This window comes from Pelecanus crispus, chromosome W, assembly GCF_030463565.1.
Source record: "Pelecanus crispus isolate bPelCri1 chromosome W, bPelCri1.pri, whole genome shotgun sequence".
NCBI classification, from domain to species: domain Eukaryota; kingdom Metazoa; phylum Chordata; class Aves; order Pelecaniformes; family Pelecanidae; genus Pelecanus; species Pelecanus crispus.
The window spans coordinates 6,166,680-6,185,076 of record NC_134675.1 but is presented as its reverse complement, the minus strand read 5'-3'; the positions used below and the strand labels follow the sequence as shown (position 1 = coordinate 6,185,076).

Genomic DNA, 18,397 nt, shown 5'->3' with positions numbered 1-18,397 from the left:
GTTTTGCTTTGTATTGATACTGGCCCTAGAGAACTTAAGCCTGGGAATTTTGATATTTGTCCAATATCATCTTACTTACGAGATTAATCTTCTTATAGTTTAGAAGTTGTCCTAAGTGCTTAGGAACCACCCTTCAATGAGCAATAGTACAATGTGTCTTTCAGTAAAGCTGAGGGCGCAGGGGATGAGTAAGGTACTCCTAAGCTACTTCTCAGCTAAGCTTCCTGGCATGGATGGGATAACTACAACACAGCGTGGTACAGCAGGGTTGTGTTTTTAAGCACATTCCTCATGGATCTGAGTCTCACTGACAGTGGACTGTGTCAAATGGGAAAGGGAGCATGCACACCATCCAGCCATGGGCATCTCCACCTGAGCTTTTATTTACTTTCCTGTAGGACTTCAAAAGCCTCCATCCTCCTACGCCACCTCACACCTTCCCCCCCCCCCCCCCCCCCCCCCCCCGGGCTCCCACGACCCCTTGTTCTGCGTTCTTGGTCCTCTTTTCTCCACTCTGAGCAGACGCTTCCCCGGGAACCTTGGTCCCTCTCTTTGCATCGTAGCAGGAATGCAAAACTGAAGCCGCCTCCAGCGCGCAGCAGTCAGATGCATCCACACCTTTTTGCGGAATGTTTTTTCAGTATGTGGTAAACCAGGTTATCGTCTAAAAAGGACAGGTCATCATCAAAGGCTGTGGGTCTACAACAAGCTTGCCTTACTTTGTCAGTGACTAGTTTTTTCTTTCTGGTTAAATTTTTTAAAATTTTGTCATACGTGGTCTCAGCTGCATCACAAGATCCACTGCAATACCGGAAAATTAGCTCTTCTTTGGTTTCATATCCTAAATCCAAGTCAGTCACATTTAAATGTATTTCTGTTAGGACACATCCTCGAGTTTTGCCTTTTTGATTCCTCCTTCCCTTTTTGCTGGAATTCTCTATGTTTGTGGCTGCGTTTTGCCGGTTTCTCTCCCACTTAGAAAAAATCGGAGTCTGTTTATCCGTCGACCTCCTCAGTCTTTTAATGGTGGTTTGAATAAAGTCCACTACCTCATCAAACTGATCTGGATAATCCTCTGGCATATTAGCTGTTTGGGAAAGAGAGGAAAAGCTTTGTCATGTCAGTTGTCATTAATGGAAGTTTATTCATTCATGGCTCAAAAATGTTAAGACACATGCAAGCTGCCCTGCCCATTACTTCAGAGAGTGCACCCAGGACCCTCAGAAATTGGGGAGAATTTGGAATGGTTTAGATAATCATGGAAACTCATTTGGGGAAAAAGAAATGAGATATGTATGTATCTCTCTAGGTGTCTGCTTTGTAGCACTCTTGCACATCTTTCAATATTGAATAAGCCCCATCAAAATCAAGGGAAAGAAAAGCATGTCATTATATAAATATTAGTTAATGGCTGTATGAAGCTACTGTAGAGAGGTTATACAGGCTCTTCCCAGCAAAGTGGCAAAAGGATGAGGTTTCTTTAAAGCAATTTTGTGATTATAATTGTTAATTGTTGTCTTTTCACACCAGCAGTGGTTAGTTTTGCCAAAGCCACCTATCAATAAGGTTTTTGGGCAGGACAGGAGGAGGAATTTCCTGGGGTGCCAGGTTGAGCTATTATTCCTGGCTGAATGCCTGCTTTTTTTAATGCTTTTAGGGGACAATTATTATCAGAGCTTTTGAAAAATTTCTCATGGAACTATTTCACATCACAAGATGCTGATTAGATTGAGGAGAAATAGGTCAGAATAGAAGTATTATGTTAATTTTCAAGGGAAATGTTATTAATGCATTTTCTTTTTATGAAATTAAAATATCTATTTCATTTTTAATTTGATATATACTCTGGTAGAGATAAATTATTCAAGTAAATTAAATGGTGAAGTCAATAAAATGTTTTGATACTAGCAGAATAAACCACTTCAAGGAGAGTGAAATTGAACATGTTCTTCTGAAACATTCTGAGATTTCAGCTTTTCATCATGATTTGGAATAAAATCATATTTTGAAATCTTTAAACTTCCCATGGACTAAATCCCTCGGTGTGATCTGCTTTAGTGAATACAGTGATTTAATGTAGGGTCAGGCTGTCAGGAGCCCTTGTGTGGGTGCCCTTATGTTCTATTATTAATGATTATCTGTCCTGGTTTCAGCTGGGATAGAGTTAATTTTCTTCCTAGTAGCAGGCATAGTGCTGTGTTTTGGATTTAGTAGGAGAAGAATGTTAATAACACACTGATGTTTTTAGTTGTTGCTGAGTACTGCTTATGCTAGTCAAGGACTTTTCAGCTTCCCAGGCTCTGCCAGGTGCACAAGAAACTGGGAGGGGGCACAGCCAGAATAGTTGATCCAAACTGACCAAAGGGCTATTCCATACCATATGACGTCATGCTCAGTATATAAACTGGGGGGGAGGTTTGCCGGGGAGCAGCGATTGCTGCTCGGGAACTGTCTGGGTATCGGTCAGCGGGTGGTGAGCAATTGCATTGTGCATCACCTGCTTTGTATATTGTTGTTATTACTATTATTATTATATTGTTACTATTAGCATTACTATTTTACTTTATTTCAATTATTAAACTGTTCTTATCTCAACCCAGGAATGTTTCTCACTCTTACTCCTCCAATTCTCTCCCCCATCCCATCAAGGCAGGGGGAGTGAGCGAGCGGCTGCATGGTGTTTAGTTGCTGGCTGGGGCTAAACCACAACATTGTCTCTTAAACAAGTAAACAACATTGCAGTATTGAGGCTTTTTTTCCTCAGTCATTGTGCCAAAAATCAAGTCTTTGAGCATTCACTTCCTTTGCATGAAGACCTAAGAGGATGCTTCTTTCTGTACTTAACTCCTAAGCACCCACCCACATAACAGACCAGTGTCACGCACCCAGCCCTGCATATAAGGGGGCTCCATCTCCAGAAGGACCCCTATGAATGTCCCAGGAACTGCAAATATTGGGAAAGGTGATACCTAACACAGTGCACCTGGCCGGGGGTTGGTACCTCCACTGAGTCATGAAGACTCTCACCTGGTCAGGTGCTGAGATAGGAACAGCTCCTTAGGCAAAGGCTCAGCACCACATTTCCCTAATAAGCACTATAACACACAGGAGCCCTGATGGGAGACCAGGCAGCAAATATACCGAGCCCACATGCGGTGGCATGGAATATGTTAACAGAAGAAGACACAAGGCTGCGTCCCATTGCCTAGCAAAGGTACACCTTTATATCCTCAACAGAAGTGCCAAATATACAGGAGATGAGGGCAGCAGGATGTTAACTCTGTTAGTGCAAAAACCTGCTGAAACACAGTGCATCTGCACTTAAGGAGGAATATGGACCCCACTCCAAAGCAGCCACATCCTAGAAGCCCCCTTCTATGATAAAATAGGGACGAATCAGAAGTATACAGTTTTTCATGGACGGCTCCAGCAAAATAGTGCAGACTAGTAAAAGAGTCTGCAGGCAATCTTAGAATCATAGAATCGTTTAGGTTGGAAAAGACCTTTAAGATCATCCAGTCCAACCATTAACCTAACATTACCAAGTCCACCACTAAACCAATTAAGGGTAGAGTAATAATTAATTTCATGTTTCCTGGCTTGGTGGCTGGATTATTTTTTAATGAAAGTAAAACTAGGAATCATTAAGGTTGGAAAGCACCTCTAAGATCATCAATCCAACACCACCATGTCCACTAAACCATGTCCCAAAGTGCCATGTCTAAACATTTTTTGAACTCTTCCAGGGATGGTGACTCCACCACCTCTCTGGGCAGCCTGTTCCAAGGCTTGACTACCCTTGCCGTGAAGAAATTTTTCCTAATATCCAATCTAAACCTCCCCTGGCGCAGCTTGAACCCATTTCCTCTTGTCCTATCGCTAGTTACTTGGGAGAAGAGACCAACCCCCACCTCACTACAACCTCCTTTCAGGTAGCTGTAGAGAGCGATAAGGTCTCCCCTCAGCCTCCTCTTCTCCAGACTAAACAACCCCAGTTCCCTCAGCTGCTCCTCATAAGATTTGTTCTCTAGACTTGTACCTTCACATAATGAGGGTGACACATGGGAAGTGGGATCCTATAAACTGTAGAATTTGGGACTGGGAAAAGTGAATTCCACTGTGTTTTACAGGTATCCAATTCTAATGGCAACAATCTCCCAGACCAGTGACTGTGAAAAGACATGAAGGAGGGATGGCTGCTACCTTTACAGCTATACAGTACCTGAACAAAGCAGGACCTTGTGCCAAGCCCCATAAGCCTGTGAAACCAATGGTAAGTGCACCCTTCTTGCACTCTTCTGTCATTAACTCTGTAGCAGGTACCAAAATACCCACTATGAGCCATACCTACTGGAAGGGGGTAGCTTGGATAGATGTGTCCATTGGATGCACCACCTGGCTCTGTTGTAGGACGGGTTGGTCTGCCTACACCATACAAATACTGCCCTACTGAGCAAGGTCCAGGTCAAGGCAATGGGTGGGCTATGTTCCTTAAAAGAAAGAAGGGGTAGATACCTTGCTAGACTCAATCAAGCAAGATGATCCACATGGAGCTGGCACAGCCCCCATCACTGAAGTACAACCTTGGCCCTGGCACAGATACAGATGGAGAGGAGTTTGGCAGGAGGTACTTGTTCTTGTTGCTGTGGGACCGGGTGGTTTCTAGGTTTCTTAGCTTATAACCCAATAGGGGAAGGATGTGGCCCTGTGGAGATGGCTCTAGCTGTGCCATTCCCCACTCTCACCTTCAAATTTCTCCCTCATATTACTGTGACTACCCCAGCCCACACCTCTGTCACATATTTCTGGCCCAACCCTTGTAGCAACAGTACGACACAATGAGATGTTGGTTGTGGAGAGTGAAATACAACCATCAGGGAAGTATACTAGGGTTTAATGAAATCCATGCAAGGGTCAACCATCAGGAAGGAGCTGGGAGATTGTTACAGAGAAACCCAACCTATACGTGGAGACTCTTGTCTTCAACTTTCAGCCTCATATTTATCCCAAATCTGGTATGCTGCCTTTGCAGTGAGGGAAGTAAGTCTCCCCCCATCTAAGAAGGGAGAAACAAAACTGTGGATTACCTGAAGAGATAACAAACCAACTAGGCACATCCTTTTTAAACTGCTTGCAATCCAGGTACAAAAATGTCACCTACACCTGCAACAGTGCTATATACAGGAGTCTACTTTGGTTAAATATTAAACAGACAGTTATAGGGTCCAAGCACTGTCCTGCCCAAGCCAATCCAAGTATGCCCTGGAGGGTGGATAAAGAGGGGGAAAGGCCCATGTTGTGGACCGTGTCCCTGCTTGGAGCCCATGCTGACATCTATCCTGGTTCATGCGTGATGACTACCTCAACTGCACCAAGGGAGCTAATGTTGATGAGAGCCTTCTGTGCTGCAAGTGGCCTATGATACTTAAGGTGGAGGAAACACACCGTAGATGAGCCCTATGCAACGCTGCTAATGCAGGCATGGGGTGTCAACATGGCAGAAGGTGGAAGCAGTAGGGGAAAAAGTAGATCAAGTAATCAGGACAACAGGGTATCCAACTAGAGGAGCCCTACCTACACACATGGACTTGCTGCAACCAGAAGATGGGGTAATTGGCAGCATGGCCGATCTTGCTAATCTCACTGGGGCTCTAACACAAACCATGCAAGAAGCGCTCCAAGCTGTAACCTGGTATGAAGTGTGCGTGGCTGATATGTCTAACAGAGCCAAGGATCCGTACTCGGCTCATCCCCTATTGCTGGGAGATTCGCTGGGAAGGATGCAGCACTATGAGTAAGATGAATGCCAATTTTTTGTCTCCAGGGTAGACTTCCCCTTCAGCCCAGGAGACCGGAAAATATCCCAAACAGATATCCAAATCTGTCCAGAGGAGACACAAGGCACATGAGTGATATTAGGGAACCAGTGGGTGGGCACAGAGCCCCCCTCAAGGAAATGTGCTGGACCCGGTCAGTGTCTGCCCACCTACAACGACACATGCTGTTATGGGACTATGTGTGTACACAACATTAACCACAATGCAGCTGCATTACTGGGCTACCCAGTGAGTCCTTGCAAGTTGTTGTAAGCAACAACACCCTCTACCTGTGGAGGCCCAAACTAGTCATGATCAATGCAACGATGCACTTTTTGGCACATTCCAACTGGACTGCCAATGTGCTTCAATTTTGCTTCCAAAACTTAGCACTGTTTGAGGAACACCTCCAATCCCCCACAATCAACCAGCCTCAACACAATCCCAAAAAGCTGAGTTTCAACACACACTCAGTGGTGTGGGCCTTTGCTCTTGGTACTGCATCAAGCGCAGCTGGACCTAGCAACCACTGAATCATGGACCCAAGCAATGGGGCTCATACTGATTGGATGTGGCTTGGTACTAATTTTCTGCTGCTTAACAAAGCGTAGTCATCGGTGTGACTACAAACATTCACTGAGTGGCTCGCAGGGGTTTGAAGAAACCTTGACAGTCAAGAGTGAAGTGAGAGTTGATTTAGTGGCCTACGCCAAGGAGCCAGTCATGACTCAGTAGGGATATTCAGTTGTTCAATAAGTATGGGTGTGAAGCCTGAGAGCCCGAAACAAAATGCCATAAAAAACTCTTGAAGTAGGACCCTGGGCAACCAAATAGAAATGCCAGCATTAACACAAGGCATGATGGGTTGAAACAAGGCACTAGAGATAAATGCTAAGGAAGCTACCACCAGACATCATACATGAAGAAGCAATAACCACTGACCAAGGACTAAAGACCATAAAAGGCTAATGGACAGCAGGGAAGGCAGAGAAGACTGACAGCAGGACTGCCCCACCCTGACGGGCACTTGGTAGATGTGCTCCAGGGATGCCGAGAGACCTCCCCACACCACAGCCACCGCCTGCCAAGCACTTGTTTGGTCTCTGCATTGCAGTAAGTGCTGCTGGGGGTGAAGAGGGTGCCGAGCCGAGCTGCGTGGCTAGGGAACACCACCACACTCATAGGGGCTGCCTTGGCATAGCATGCTGTTTTGTAACCTGAATAAAGCCACTTGACTGAGCCATGATCTGTTTTACTTAGTTACCCCTCTGTCTCAAACACTGTTTAAAAACCATTTATAGTCTCAGAATGAAGGCCAACAGCCTGGCAGCTTTGCTTCTCTAATACTGTATGGACTGCACTGACTTGACTGTACAGCAGACAGAGCTTTCCGTGGGGATTTCACATCCCTGGGAAAAGCACATATTATTATCCCTTCTTATAAGATATACAGTTTGGATGTGTGTATATGTGTGTTGTATTTACACGTACGAATGTACAAAGTGCCAGCAGAAAATGCTCAGATACTATGGCAATAAAGGCAGTAAAGATCTTCTCTGAGCAGTAGTCCCTGGCTCCAGGGTGTGAAGGAATTAGAATTTAAAAATCTGAAGCCACCTAGGATAGGATAGGATAGGACAGGACAGGACAGGACAAGATAGGATGGGATAGCCCACAACAGCACGTGCTCAATATAGGTTAGTGAAGGTTGGCTCACACATACATGAGTGTGATGCACCTCAAAGCAGGCATTCCCTGAGGGAAAGGACCATACATCCTGGAAATGTAAAATCCTCCCTCGGGGGGCACAGGGCCTCTGTGTATCTTGTTCACAGCATGGCAAAAAGGCTCACAGACCCCATCGGTCTTCCATGTCCAGCTGAACCAGGGCTCTTGATCTGCCAGGAGTATCTCACAGGATCAGAAAATGAATAAAAAGTAAAGAAGGAAAGAACGAAACATCACAGGACTGGTGAACATAGGAATCCAGAAGAGTGACCAGGCTGGGCACAGAGTTGGTCAACACCAAACATCCAAAACTCCAGGAGTCAAACAAAACTAAAGAAATGAGACTCATTTAAAAGACATTTAAAAAAACAAGAGCATTTGCATCGTCTGCTTGCTGTCTGCTTGCTTTCTGAACCTTTAGGGCACACTCAGATCATCGTTTTGACCCAACCTTTTGGGTTAGGAACACCCCTCTTGAACGCAAACTGAAATTCTTGCCTCACTGCTGCTCTCTGGAACCTGAGGCTTTGACCTGCCCATCCCTGAGCACAGTCCCTGTCCCCTGGTCACTGCAAGAGCTGGCAGCACATATGGGCGCAGGCTCCTGCAGCCAAACACCCATGGTGCTCCCCACCAACCTCTGCAGAAAGCCACCCTGGAGCTTTGCTTTTGGGCATGCAGGGAAATGTGCCTTCCTCTGGGCATCCTCCCTGCTGCAAACCCCCCAGAGCCTGCCTTTGCATTTCCAATTAATTAGAGACACTGCGTGCCAGCAGGACTGGGATCTGATGCCTGCGCTTTTTAGAAGAATAAATTATACAGTGTTCAGACAGACTTCTACATAAAATAGGTCTAAACAAATATCCAATCCAAACTCATCACATTCTCAAGAAAACAGTTTCCATTAAGGAAAAATGAACAATTTATTTCTGTCTGTTCAAATGTGACCACAATTACATTTTGTAAAACTATTCCTTTGATTTCACTAGCAACAGATTTATTTTAAAGCCAAATATTCCCCCACAGTGGCAGTAACCCAGCATGGTAGAGCAAGAAACAACCGGTTTGTACCTGACCACAAATTGATTTCAGTGGGAAAAGACAGATCTCCAGCTTTTGAGAAAAAAATCCAGTTACTCATTTTGGTGATGGATTTAAAAGGCTAACTAGTCTCTTCTGACCATGCTGTCTATTATGGTTTACAAGAAAAGCTTAAATTCTATTAATTGCAAAATAATAATTTATATAAGTGGGTTTTCCTTTTTTTTAAAATCTCATAAAACTTGACGTTTTAAGTTATTGGAAACTGTACTTTAAGGAATAGTTTTCTATACTGATCCTGGGAAAATGTAATTACATCACTGTAGCATCATTTGGCACTTTGCATATCCTGAGTTAAAGTGATATAATAAAAGTCACATAAGGTATACTAAAAATGATAAAATTAAATTTTTATTTTACATTGTAGCTTTTATGCATGCATTTGTGGGATTGCATAGCTACTACATCAAAAGTTCAGGCCAAACATTTAATAAAATTACCAGAATATTTCACTTAAGCACAGTTGTCTTTCAATTGGAGAAGTTCAAACAGCAGCATTCAGACTCTTGTTTAAAGTATGATTTCAAAGTTCAAGGAGGTTAATCCAGCTCATTATAATGATAAGCATTATTTAGAAAATTCAGATCCAGATCTGTGTTAGGATCAAATGGCCCTTTTTCAAAACAGTTCTGGTACTTTAATCTGGGACCTTCTTAACTAAAATATTTTAATTTCCTTTCTTTCCTGGTTGTTTTTTAAGTTTCCTCCAAAGTTATACTCACAAAGATGTTTCTTCTTAAATCATTTGCTAGTGGGAAATATTAATGTGCCTCTAACTGTGACTGCAATGAATTATCCTCATTTTTTGCTGCTTATGCAGATGACTGTGGTATACCATTTATTCATTAATTATTTTTGTCTTTAGCTTGCTTTGCAGTAATGTTTTCAGGTACTTATTATAGTGGACAAGCCCTATCCAAACACAGAATCTCCCCATCTCACACCACAAAGGCATACTTTAAGAGACCCTTGGAGTAACCTGTTTGTGGAAGTGTGACCTTAGTGAGGTTAAAATTACCAGTGTGATGATCAGTCTGCTTTGTAAAGTAAAAAGGTGTGAACTGTGGCGGAGATAAAACATTTATTTTATTAAAAATTAAATACTTTTAATGAAAAACAGAGCCTATCATCCAGGCATCAAAGCAAAGGCAGGTGTTAAAACTAGTTATACTGAAAAGTTTTCAGGATTTAAACAATTAAAATATCACCTGTCTGAGGCATGACTTTGCTTTCATGCCTTGCATGAAAATCTGTGAGGCTAAGAGTGAAATAGAAACCAGTCAGTTGCATCCATCAGTAAACAGAGCATCAAACATACCAGGGTCAGCTCATCTTTAAATGTTTAATACAGTTCTGGTTCACTACCTCACTCCCTCCCTCGCCAGCTCCCAGGAAACACTGTATCCTCCCCTCCGACTCAGAGACCCCTTAGAAATGGAGCCTCTCACCAGTGTCACTTGTCTCTCATCAAAGTAAAGTTCTAAGTAACCTGGAGGATGACTCTGGGGCCACTCACACCAGTCAGATACGATAAGGCAGCACTGGAAAAAGGCACAGGGTTAACCTACCTGGTGTACTTGTTCCTAATGGAGCAGCCAAGTTTTGCGTTTGTAGCTCACTAGCTAACCCTGCTGCTTCCCATGTGTTGGTCATAATGGCAAATCTGCAGAGCACTTCGTATTTTCAAACTGCCATGCTTGGCAGTGTCTCCCCTTGCATCCTTTGCCTGCTTTCTCACAGGTATGAAATACTGGTTCCTACCAGGAGAAGAAAGGGGAGAAACAACAGGACCATCATAATTGCTGCCAGTTGGGGGAATGACCTAGTAACAGAAGGAAAAAGCAAGTCCAGGTGAATTGGATGAAGTAAAGGAAGCTGCCTTGCAAGCTGACCTGTCCACAAGAGTTTCTTGTTCTTTGTCTGGTCCAGGCAGGAGTTGTTCACAAGATCCTGCCTAACTTTGGGCTGGCACCTGGGGCTGGATCCCTCCTCTGGCCCCTGGGAAAAGGGGTGTCTCATCTGGTAGTCAAGTAGCAAAGGAGCACCAAGAGGATGTGGTCTCACCTCTGATTCAGAGCTTTGAAAAACCAGCTCTGAAGCACTGAGGACCAGACAGCTTTTCAGTGGTTGCTCTTGAGTATTTGTGACAGCTCCTGCAGTAGCTGCCAGGAGCCCATCTGCACTAGGGCCTTATTGTACAGGGCTGTGTGGGTACTCGAGCACCCACGAGGCAGTCTCTGCATCTGAAGAAGTTACAGCATAAACACTGTAAAAGGGGGAAAAATAAAAAGTGGCAGTGCCCTGCCTGAAGCCACTGACTGAGCAGGAGCCAAACCTGGGTGAAGCACATACCTGCCTTGTTGCCCACCATGTCTCCTCACTAAAGCCTTGTACCCCTCCAAATCCATACCATGCTGAATAAATATCCAGCTTCCCAGTAAAACCTGGGTTTATGCTTAATATTTGGTTCTGTCCCATCCCTGCAAGTGCCTTAAATGAGGATATATGACTGGGACCCCAAACCAATGACCTCTATTAGCAAGAAGGCATGCAGCCAGCTAACAGGCACGGCACTGAGGCTTTAACAGAGAAAATACTGTTGGTAATAAAAAGAAATTCTCTTTAGTGTTCCTGGTGCAGAAGTGATCCAGCCCAGCCCTTGCACAACATCAGTTACCCCCCACATTGGTCACCCAGCCCCACTTTAGTGACAGCTCACTGAACAGGAACAGCGTAACAGAAATAACAGCAGAAGTGTCACTGCAACAACAGCTCAACCCTACTCCAGTCAAGCAACTGTTCCTGGGCTGCCTGTGCTCTTACACGGCATCTCCCATTGGGTTATAGGAGTGTCCCCAAGAAACAAACACAGGCAGCAAAGCAGCAGGAAGGGACCCTATCCCAGTCTCTTCCCTGGGGCAGTAAAGCAGAGCTGCCCGGGCAAAACCATGGCTGATGCCCCTACTGTGACAATCTCTGCTGCCATCAGATTTTGATCTGACCTATAAATAATACGCGTTCTTCTACTACCTTTCACTACCTGCATTTCAACCTGTTTACAATAGGAACAATATGAAAAGTTTTAATATTGCAGTTCAGAAAATGTTCTTATTATAATAATCAGTCCCTCGCTCTAGGAGAGGTGCTATGTGCTCTGCTGCAGGAGGTCCCACACTGGGATGTGTGGACCACGACCTGTCAGATGGTGTTAGCAGCTGCTTAGAGGCAGCTGGGCTCCAAAGAGTTCTGCTCCCTTTCCAGCCAATATGCTGGATCCACACCTCCCTGTCAGAAATTTCCTGAGTAATTGCTGGTTTTGCCAAAGAAATTTCTGTTGCGAAGAACAGCACTGTTTACTTTCCCCTTGCATCCCGCTTGGGATGGGAGCAGAGGTAGTCCAGATATTTGTATGTAGCTTGTTAGTTAAAGTGGATATGACCAGCTTGCCTCTAAAGACATGGCCACCTGAGAAGTTTTGGCATACCTGCTGTAACGCTGCCTGGCCTAGACGCAGGAAAACAAGTATTTTGATTTCAGCGTTTGCTTCTTTTGAAGCCTATTCCTGTCCAATAATCGTTAAAGCATTTGTACAAGTCCCACTGACTTCAAAGAAATGTACCTGCAGGTTTCAGTTTAAGTGCTGTACCAATACACACAAAGGCAAAAGCCTAAATATCTGCTAGTGTCATACAATGTGGCTTTATTCCTTAAAAAGAATGCTGATATTTGAAATGTCTTACATAATTAATTTTCTGTCCTTAAAAATAGACATACTCTAATGTATATTTTGTGTCTTAATGCTTTGTTTGTACCTTTCTCAAATAAATCTTTTTGATTCTGTTTTCTTTCTTCTCTTCTTTCTTCTTAGGACTGGATTTCCAAGAATCATTGAAATCTTTCCTTTGGTTCCCCTTACCAAATATTACTTGATCAGAAACTACAGCTGGTTTTGTCAAAAATGACGGTTGTGCAGTGTTAACCATTCTACCAGCACTAATGTGGCAGTGGCCTATTTAGATATCTGATGATCCTGAACATGGTTATGTTGCAATATTTAGTATTCCTCATTTATTACTTGTCATTAGCTTATTACCTCTGAAGTATGAGACTCCTCAACAAGTGTAGTTATATGCGGTTTTGCCTATGTACTACAAGTTTTAAGTTGCAGTTGCTTGGTAGTGTGCGTGGGGAATGAGGACTGGATATTTGCACTAGATATTCATCCCTGATCATCTGCAGTTATGGGGGATGGGACTCGATGACCCCAATGGCTTCTCTCAACCTCTGTAACTTTAAATATTTTAAACTTACTTTATGCAGTCCTAATCAGGAACAGTATAATTTACAAAGACATTACAACCTATCAATCTGAGGATCCTATTCTAGTGGACAAATAATACCTCCCCCATCAATTCATCAGTAGTCACTACACAGCTGAATTCTTCAGCCTTCCAAGAGAGGTTTCACAGCTTGTCATCTGCAGACCCTGAACACAGGGATTTCTAAAATATATTGAAGAAGCCTATGAAAAGTGACCAAGAAAAGAATGTTCAGGTATGTTATCTAGCAACCCGCACCTGCAAAACATCTAAAAGGATCCACACTTCCACTGGGAAATTTTTGTGGTCCCTAAATTGAAAAGGAGCAAAGACATAAAACTTTAAACAAAGGATAACTGTTAAAATGAGAATAAAACTGTATTCTCTTGCATTTCAGTCCTTTCCTCCTTAAGTCTCAGAACAGCCTTCACAGGAGTATATTCAGTAGTTATACCTAAGACTGTGGAGAAATTGGCTTCTAGGGCTAAATGCATCTGGATTTACCCAGAAGTGTCCTGTTCTTTCTTTTTTTAGAATTTTGCCCATGAAAAAAAAAGGCAAATTTGAATGCTTAAGATTTCTAAAAGCCTAGATAACCTATGTGTGCTCATGCAAACAAACTTTATATATATATGCTGGCCCAGGGACACAGGCACACTCGGTCTGACACTGGCTGGATGCACCGGCTGTACTGGATACACACAGATCAAATGATGCAGTGTGGCACCTGCTCAGTGTGGCAGATACCTCTCCAATGCATTGGATTTACTGTGCACAGGCAGGTTACCTCTGTAGCTTCTGGGTGTCTTAGGCTAAAGTGCATATGCCACACCATAAGTGTGTTGAGCAGGAAAGTCTGGACAGAAACATGAGAGTTCTGGTTCGTAACGCTGAATGTGCCTAATAAATACTGTAGGGAAGGAAATGCATTCATTTGGAAGTATAATTTAATACCATTTTTGCCTTAAAGAGCCCTACAGTATCCCTGTTTATTCTAGATACCTTCCATACTAGTTGATAATGTTGCAGCTAAATGCAGTAACTTAACATTAAATACCCCTTATCAGGAGTATAAAGAATGTTTAACAGAGGCATAATGCACACATAACACAGTGTGTTATGGTATAACATACCAAAGGAGCTCCAACAACAAATGACCATCCAGTGGCCATGGAGTAACTCAGTCGTTATAATGCAAAGAAACATCTTTTCCTTCTATTAAGAGGGAAAAGCCTATGGTGAGATTTTTCATTTAATTCTACATGCATACCACTAGTTCTTACTAAAGATGCCCACTTGATCAAGAGACTATATATCATATCCTGGATCTTAGGATACTCCAGTCCTCACATGCATGTTGATTATGGCCATACAGCAGCAAGCAGTTACAAAATGTATTCACTGGGAACTGCATATAAGTCAAACCAAGTGTTTGGCTCCCTCTGCACTGTCATGCTTCTGAAGCTGCTGTCTTAGTTTTTAGCTTATAGAAATTTGGTTTATATTTGTTCTGTTCACAGTTGCTATTTAAGCTAATTGTGTCCTTCCCCCAGCAGACTGTAGCATGATGGAAAGAAAGGGTTTTCTAACTTTACAAATGCTACAGCTACTCTTCTTCATGTGAAATAAGCTATCCCATGAACACTGATGCCTAAAACGCCTACGAACACTGGATTAATCTCAAATGCACTGCATTTATGGAGGCTACTCTCACTCCAGCATCCAGTCAAGTAAAAAATGCAGAAGACTGCAATTGCCAACACCCTCTGCCATCTCTAATTGCTGCCCTGAACAACAAAGGTCAGCACATTACACCTGATAAACCTGGGAGATTAGGACCTTGCCTGTAGGCTGGAAGGAAGGAAGATTTCAAGCCAATCTGAAAGAGATGGGGGTAGCATCAGGTGACCTCAGAGCACTTTGCAGAGAAAGCAGTCCCATCAAATGAGAACACAAAAAGGTGTCAAAGGGCCTGGGAAAAGAGATCTGTGCTCCAGCAAGGTGTTTGGCCTGTCCCTAGGAGCCGGACATGATCTCACAACCCTACTAACCCCCACTGCCGGTGGTGTATGGGAGACCTGACCTCCCTGGAGTAAGAGCAATGCACACCTCGGAGCGCAACTGCTACTCCCCACCCAGCCTGCATGGGGATCACTTTAGGGGAGAGCAGTGCACCCCTCTTTGAATGCACACAGCACCCAGTCCTGCTCAGCACCCACACACTGCCCTATGCAGATGAGCCAACATGGGTGATGATGGCGCTCTCACCGCTTTGTGAGCTGCCTCCTGCAAAGGCACTCAGTGAAGCAGCTGACCAACAGTATCCACAGAGATATTAATACACGGCAGGTCCACCAGCAGACGAGCCAGGGAGCTGCAAGCATGCCTGCATGCTCGTGGCATACTGCCCTCTGCTTGTAAGAGAAACCTCGAAGACGAAAGTCTACATGGTGTAGATGTGACTCCTCTTGTGTACGTCGTTCTACGTCTTTCATATGCTGAAGGGTGTGTGCCACCAAATGGTAAGCGGAGAGAAACAAATATGTCAAAGACACTGACAGTGGTAACTGGAACAAAGTGCTGCTGTAGCAGGAAGGCAGCGATGTGCCCAGATAGGATCAGCCTCATGGGCTCTGTATTTGCAGACTGCTCTCCAGACACCACACGCTTTTAAATCAACTAAAACCAGCATAAAAGTGGATCAAAGTATTTCACTGCTTTCTTACAGCTGCCTTTCTGCAGGTCTCCCCTGACTCATCTGACTTGGCAATGTAGCGGAGAGAAGAGTTTCTGACTTTCGGGCACAGGTGCTGTGTAAACCACTGCTGTGTAAAGATCACAGGAACTCCCTGGATTTTCCCCGATTTCTGTTGTGAAGAATGGCACTGTTTACTTTCCCCTTGCAGCCAGGCACGTCTATTTGTGATCTGCATGGTTAAGAGATTGAGACCAAACTATCAGCCCTTTCTGAAATGACTTTCCTGGGCGATAACCTGCGACCCAGCTCTGCTTGGCAAAGACTATGTCTGTACCCTGGAAACAGAGATTTCTGGAAGAGGCTGTCTATTGATACTACCATAGCTCAGGTAAAACAAAGGTCATCTTTCTTCCCACTTCTTGTTTACCCAATCCACAGAAAAAAAGGAGGAAACAATGAGAAGTTTTGGACACTAGGAACAGACAAGACTGCTACTGCTACCTGTGCCCTCAAGCTGCTGCGGAGAAATCAGCTCACCAGGAACCACATTCCCAGAAGTAAGTTTCAAGATAAAAGCAGTATTGTACAAATACTCCCACCCTGGAAAGACAGAGCATTAATGCTCTCCCATCCACACTGCTTTCCCCCTAATGCTCTTCTTGCCACCAGCGCTGCAGCAAGCCCATGCAGAGAGGACCGACACAGCGGCCTGAAAAGCTGATCACTGCCTCTCGTAGGACGGCTCAGTGCCCCAGTATCTTCTACGTCATGCAGCTCACCATGGAGAAGATCACCACGTGTGACAGCCCCGCAGCCCTGGCAGGCTGGAGCCCTGGGAGGAAGCACTTTTGGCTGACCTCCCTGCGTGGAGAGGCTGAAAGGACGTCAGGGGCTGCTGGTCTGCGAGCAGCAGGAGACTGGGCTGGGATGGGAAGAGGCGGCAGCCTGGGAAAGATTCCAGCAGGGGGAAAACACAAGCAAGAAAAGGAAATACAGAAGACTAAATGGGGAATGACATAGATATGCGTGCATGGGGACAGATGGAAGAGGAGATGGATGTTGGAGAGGGGATGCAAAGTGGAGTCACGGCACACGATTCCCTGCTCAGTGCCTCCACGCTGCATTAGTCTGGCTGCTCCCAGAGAAACCAGAGTGGGGCTGCCTGTGGCTGGAGCTGCAGCAGGTGCAGAGAAAGGACGTGCCTCCAGATAAGGAGATAAAAATGAATCCAAATTACTGGACACTGTCTGCATCCTGCAACGAGCTGAACAGAGAGGGCTGAACAAGGGCAAAGGGAACAACCTCCAAGCTGTGTCTCTGCCTTTGCTAAGTGAATATCTCCACAATTCATGTATTTTGCCACTTCCTACTGAGTCATACTAACTCTCACTTTACAAAGCCACTAGTGTTAGCATAACACTCACATACTGCTGTGAAAATCCTGTATCTGCTATTGTAGGAGACCTATTATTAGCAAGGCATTATTATTATCTGTCATTTGGATTGTAAGCTGTTTTACTGTGAGCCAGTTCATGTGGATTGCTCTGCATCAAGCTCCTAACCCTGCCACCGCTACTCTTCTGTAAATTTCCACATGGACACACTAATTTTGGGATCAGGATCCAAGGAGGATTTAATGAAACTCAGCAGCACTCCAGGATGTGTACAGTGCCTCCCGCCATGGAGCCCAATCTCCATCAGGAATTGCGCTCACTACAGACAGTGAATAATTGCATTGGCAGGTCTGAGCATGGAGAGGAGCTTAAAGTGGTATGGAAGGAGTTTCAGTGCCTGCACTGGGAGGTGTACATACCTGATCCTCCTCCCGGCTCCTTTGCATACAACTAACTTTCTCATCTCTCTGGGTTTTTCAACCAAAGGGATCTTATGACTGCCAGGAAGGTAGGGCTGGAGGTGAGGGGGAAGGGGGACATTTCCACTGCAATTGCCAACCCCAAGCTTTGGAGGATGACTTGGTTTGGAGCTGCTGGAGCCAGACCAGAACCACTGACCCTGCGTGGGGGAGAAGTGGGGGCAGAAACTGGGGGGGGGAAGTGGGGGGGGAGGGGGAAGTGGGGTGTCCTTTCCTCACCCTGATGCCTGGGCAAAGGGGAGTGGGTTTAACAAGATAGACAGCAGTGTCTATGAAGGGGAATGTTTCTTACAGTCACTGTGCACAGCATAGGGAGGCAGCAGGCTGATGGGGGAGAGATCGTCTTCAGGCCCCTCTACCACTGAAGGGGGCCCCTTGGGAGGCATCTTACCGGTGGGCAGGGGCAAGGTGGAGACTGTGTTGAGCAGCACCACGCAGACAGCCACAACATCCCATAACTTCATCTTAGATCTCCTTCCAACACGGGCCCCTGGCAGAGAGGAGATGCAGGGTTAGCTCCCAGCTGCTGTGCTCCCCCAGTCCTGCCCCCTTCCCTGCCAGACCTGAGACAAAGCTGCGCAGCCTCACACCCCAGATCATCCAGGTCCACCCTGGCCGGGCCCGGGGACAGAGCAGGGGGAAACAACCTGCGCCCAGGTCACCTTCCCATCCCCATCCCCATCGCCTCCCAGAGCAAGAGAGGTGGGCTCTTCCCATTGAGCAGTGTGGGAGAGGGCAGTGCAGGATGGCCTCCAGCCCCTCTATGCCCAAGCAAGCTGCTTTGCGGGATGCGGGCAGGCAGGTCCTAGGAACCTGCGCCCAGAGACATGGGGTTGTGACCGTGTGTCGTGGTTTAGCCCCA

General features: G+C 45.1%; 1 protein-coding gene across 2 annotated transcripts; it reads right to left on the bottom strand.

Annotated features, from left to right (window-relative positions):
• Positions 1-602: 602 nt before the first annotated feature.
• Positions 603-17,999, bottom strand: LOC104028262 (glial cell line-derived neurotrophic factor). Of its 2 annotated transcripts, none has more exons than XM_009479250.2 (2): positions 17,828-17,999; positions 603-1,087 (listed from the first exon to the last, which is right to left on the bottom strand). In XM_009479250.2, exons 1-2 carry the CDS (start codon positions 17,997-17,999, stop codon positions 603-605), a joined length of 657 nt encoding a protein of 218 aa, XP_009477525.2. The 2 variants fall into 2 exon arrangements, with proteins under 2 accessions (XP_009477525.2, XP_009477526.2); XM_009479251.2 differs by having other exon boundaries at positions 17,927-17,999.
• Positions 18,000-18,397: the final 398 nt, after the last annotated feature.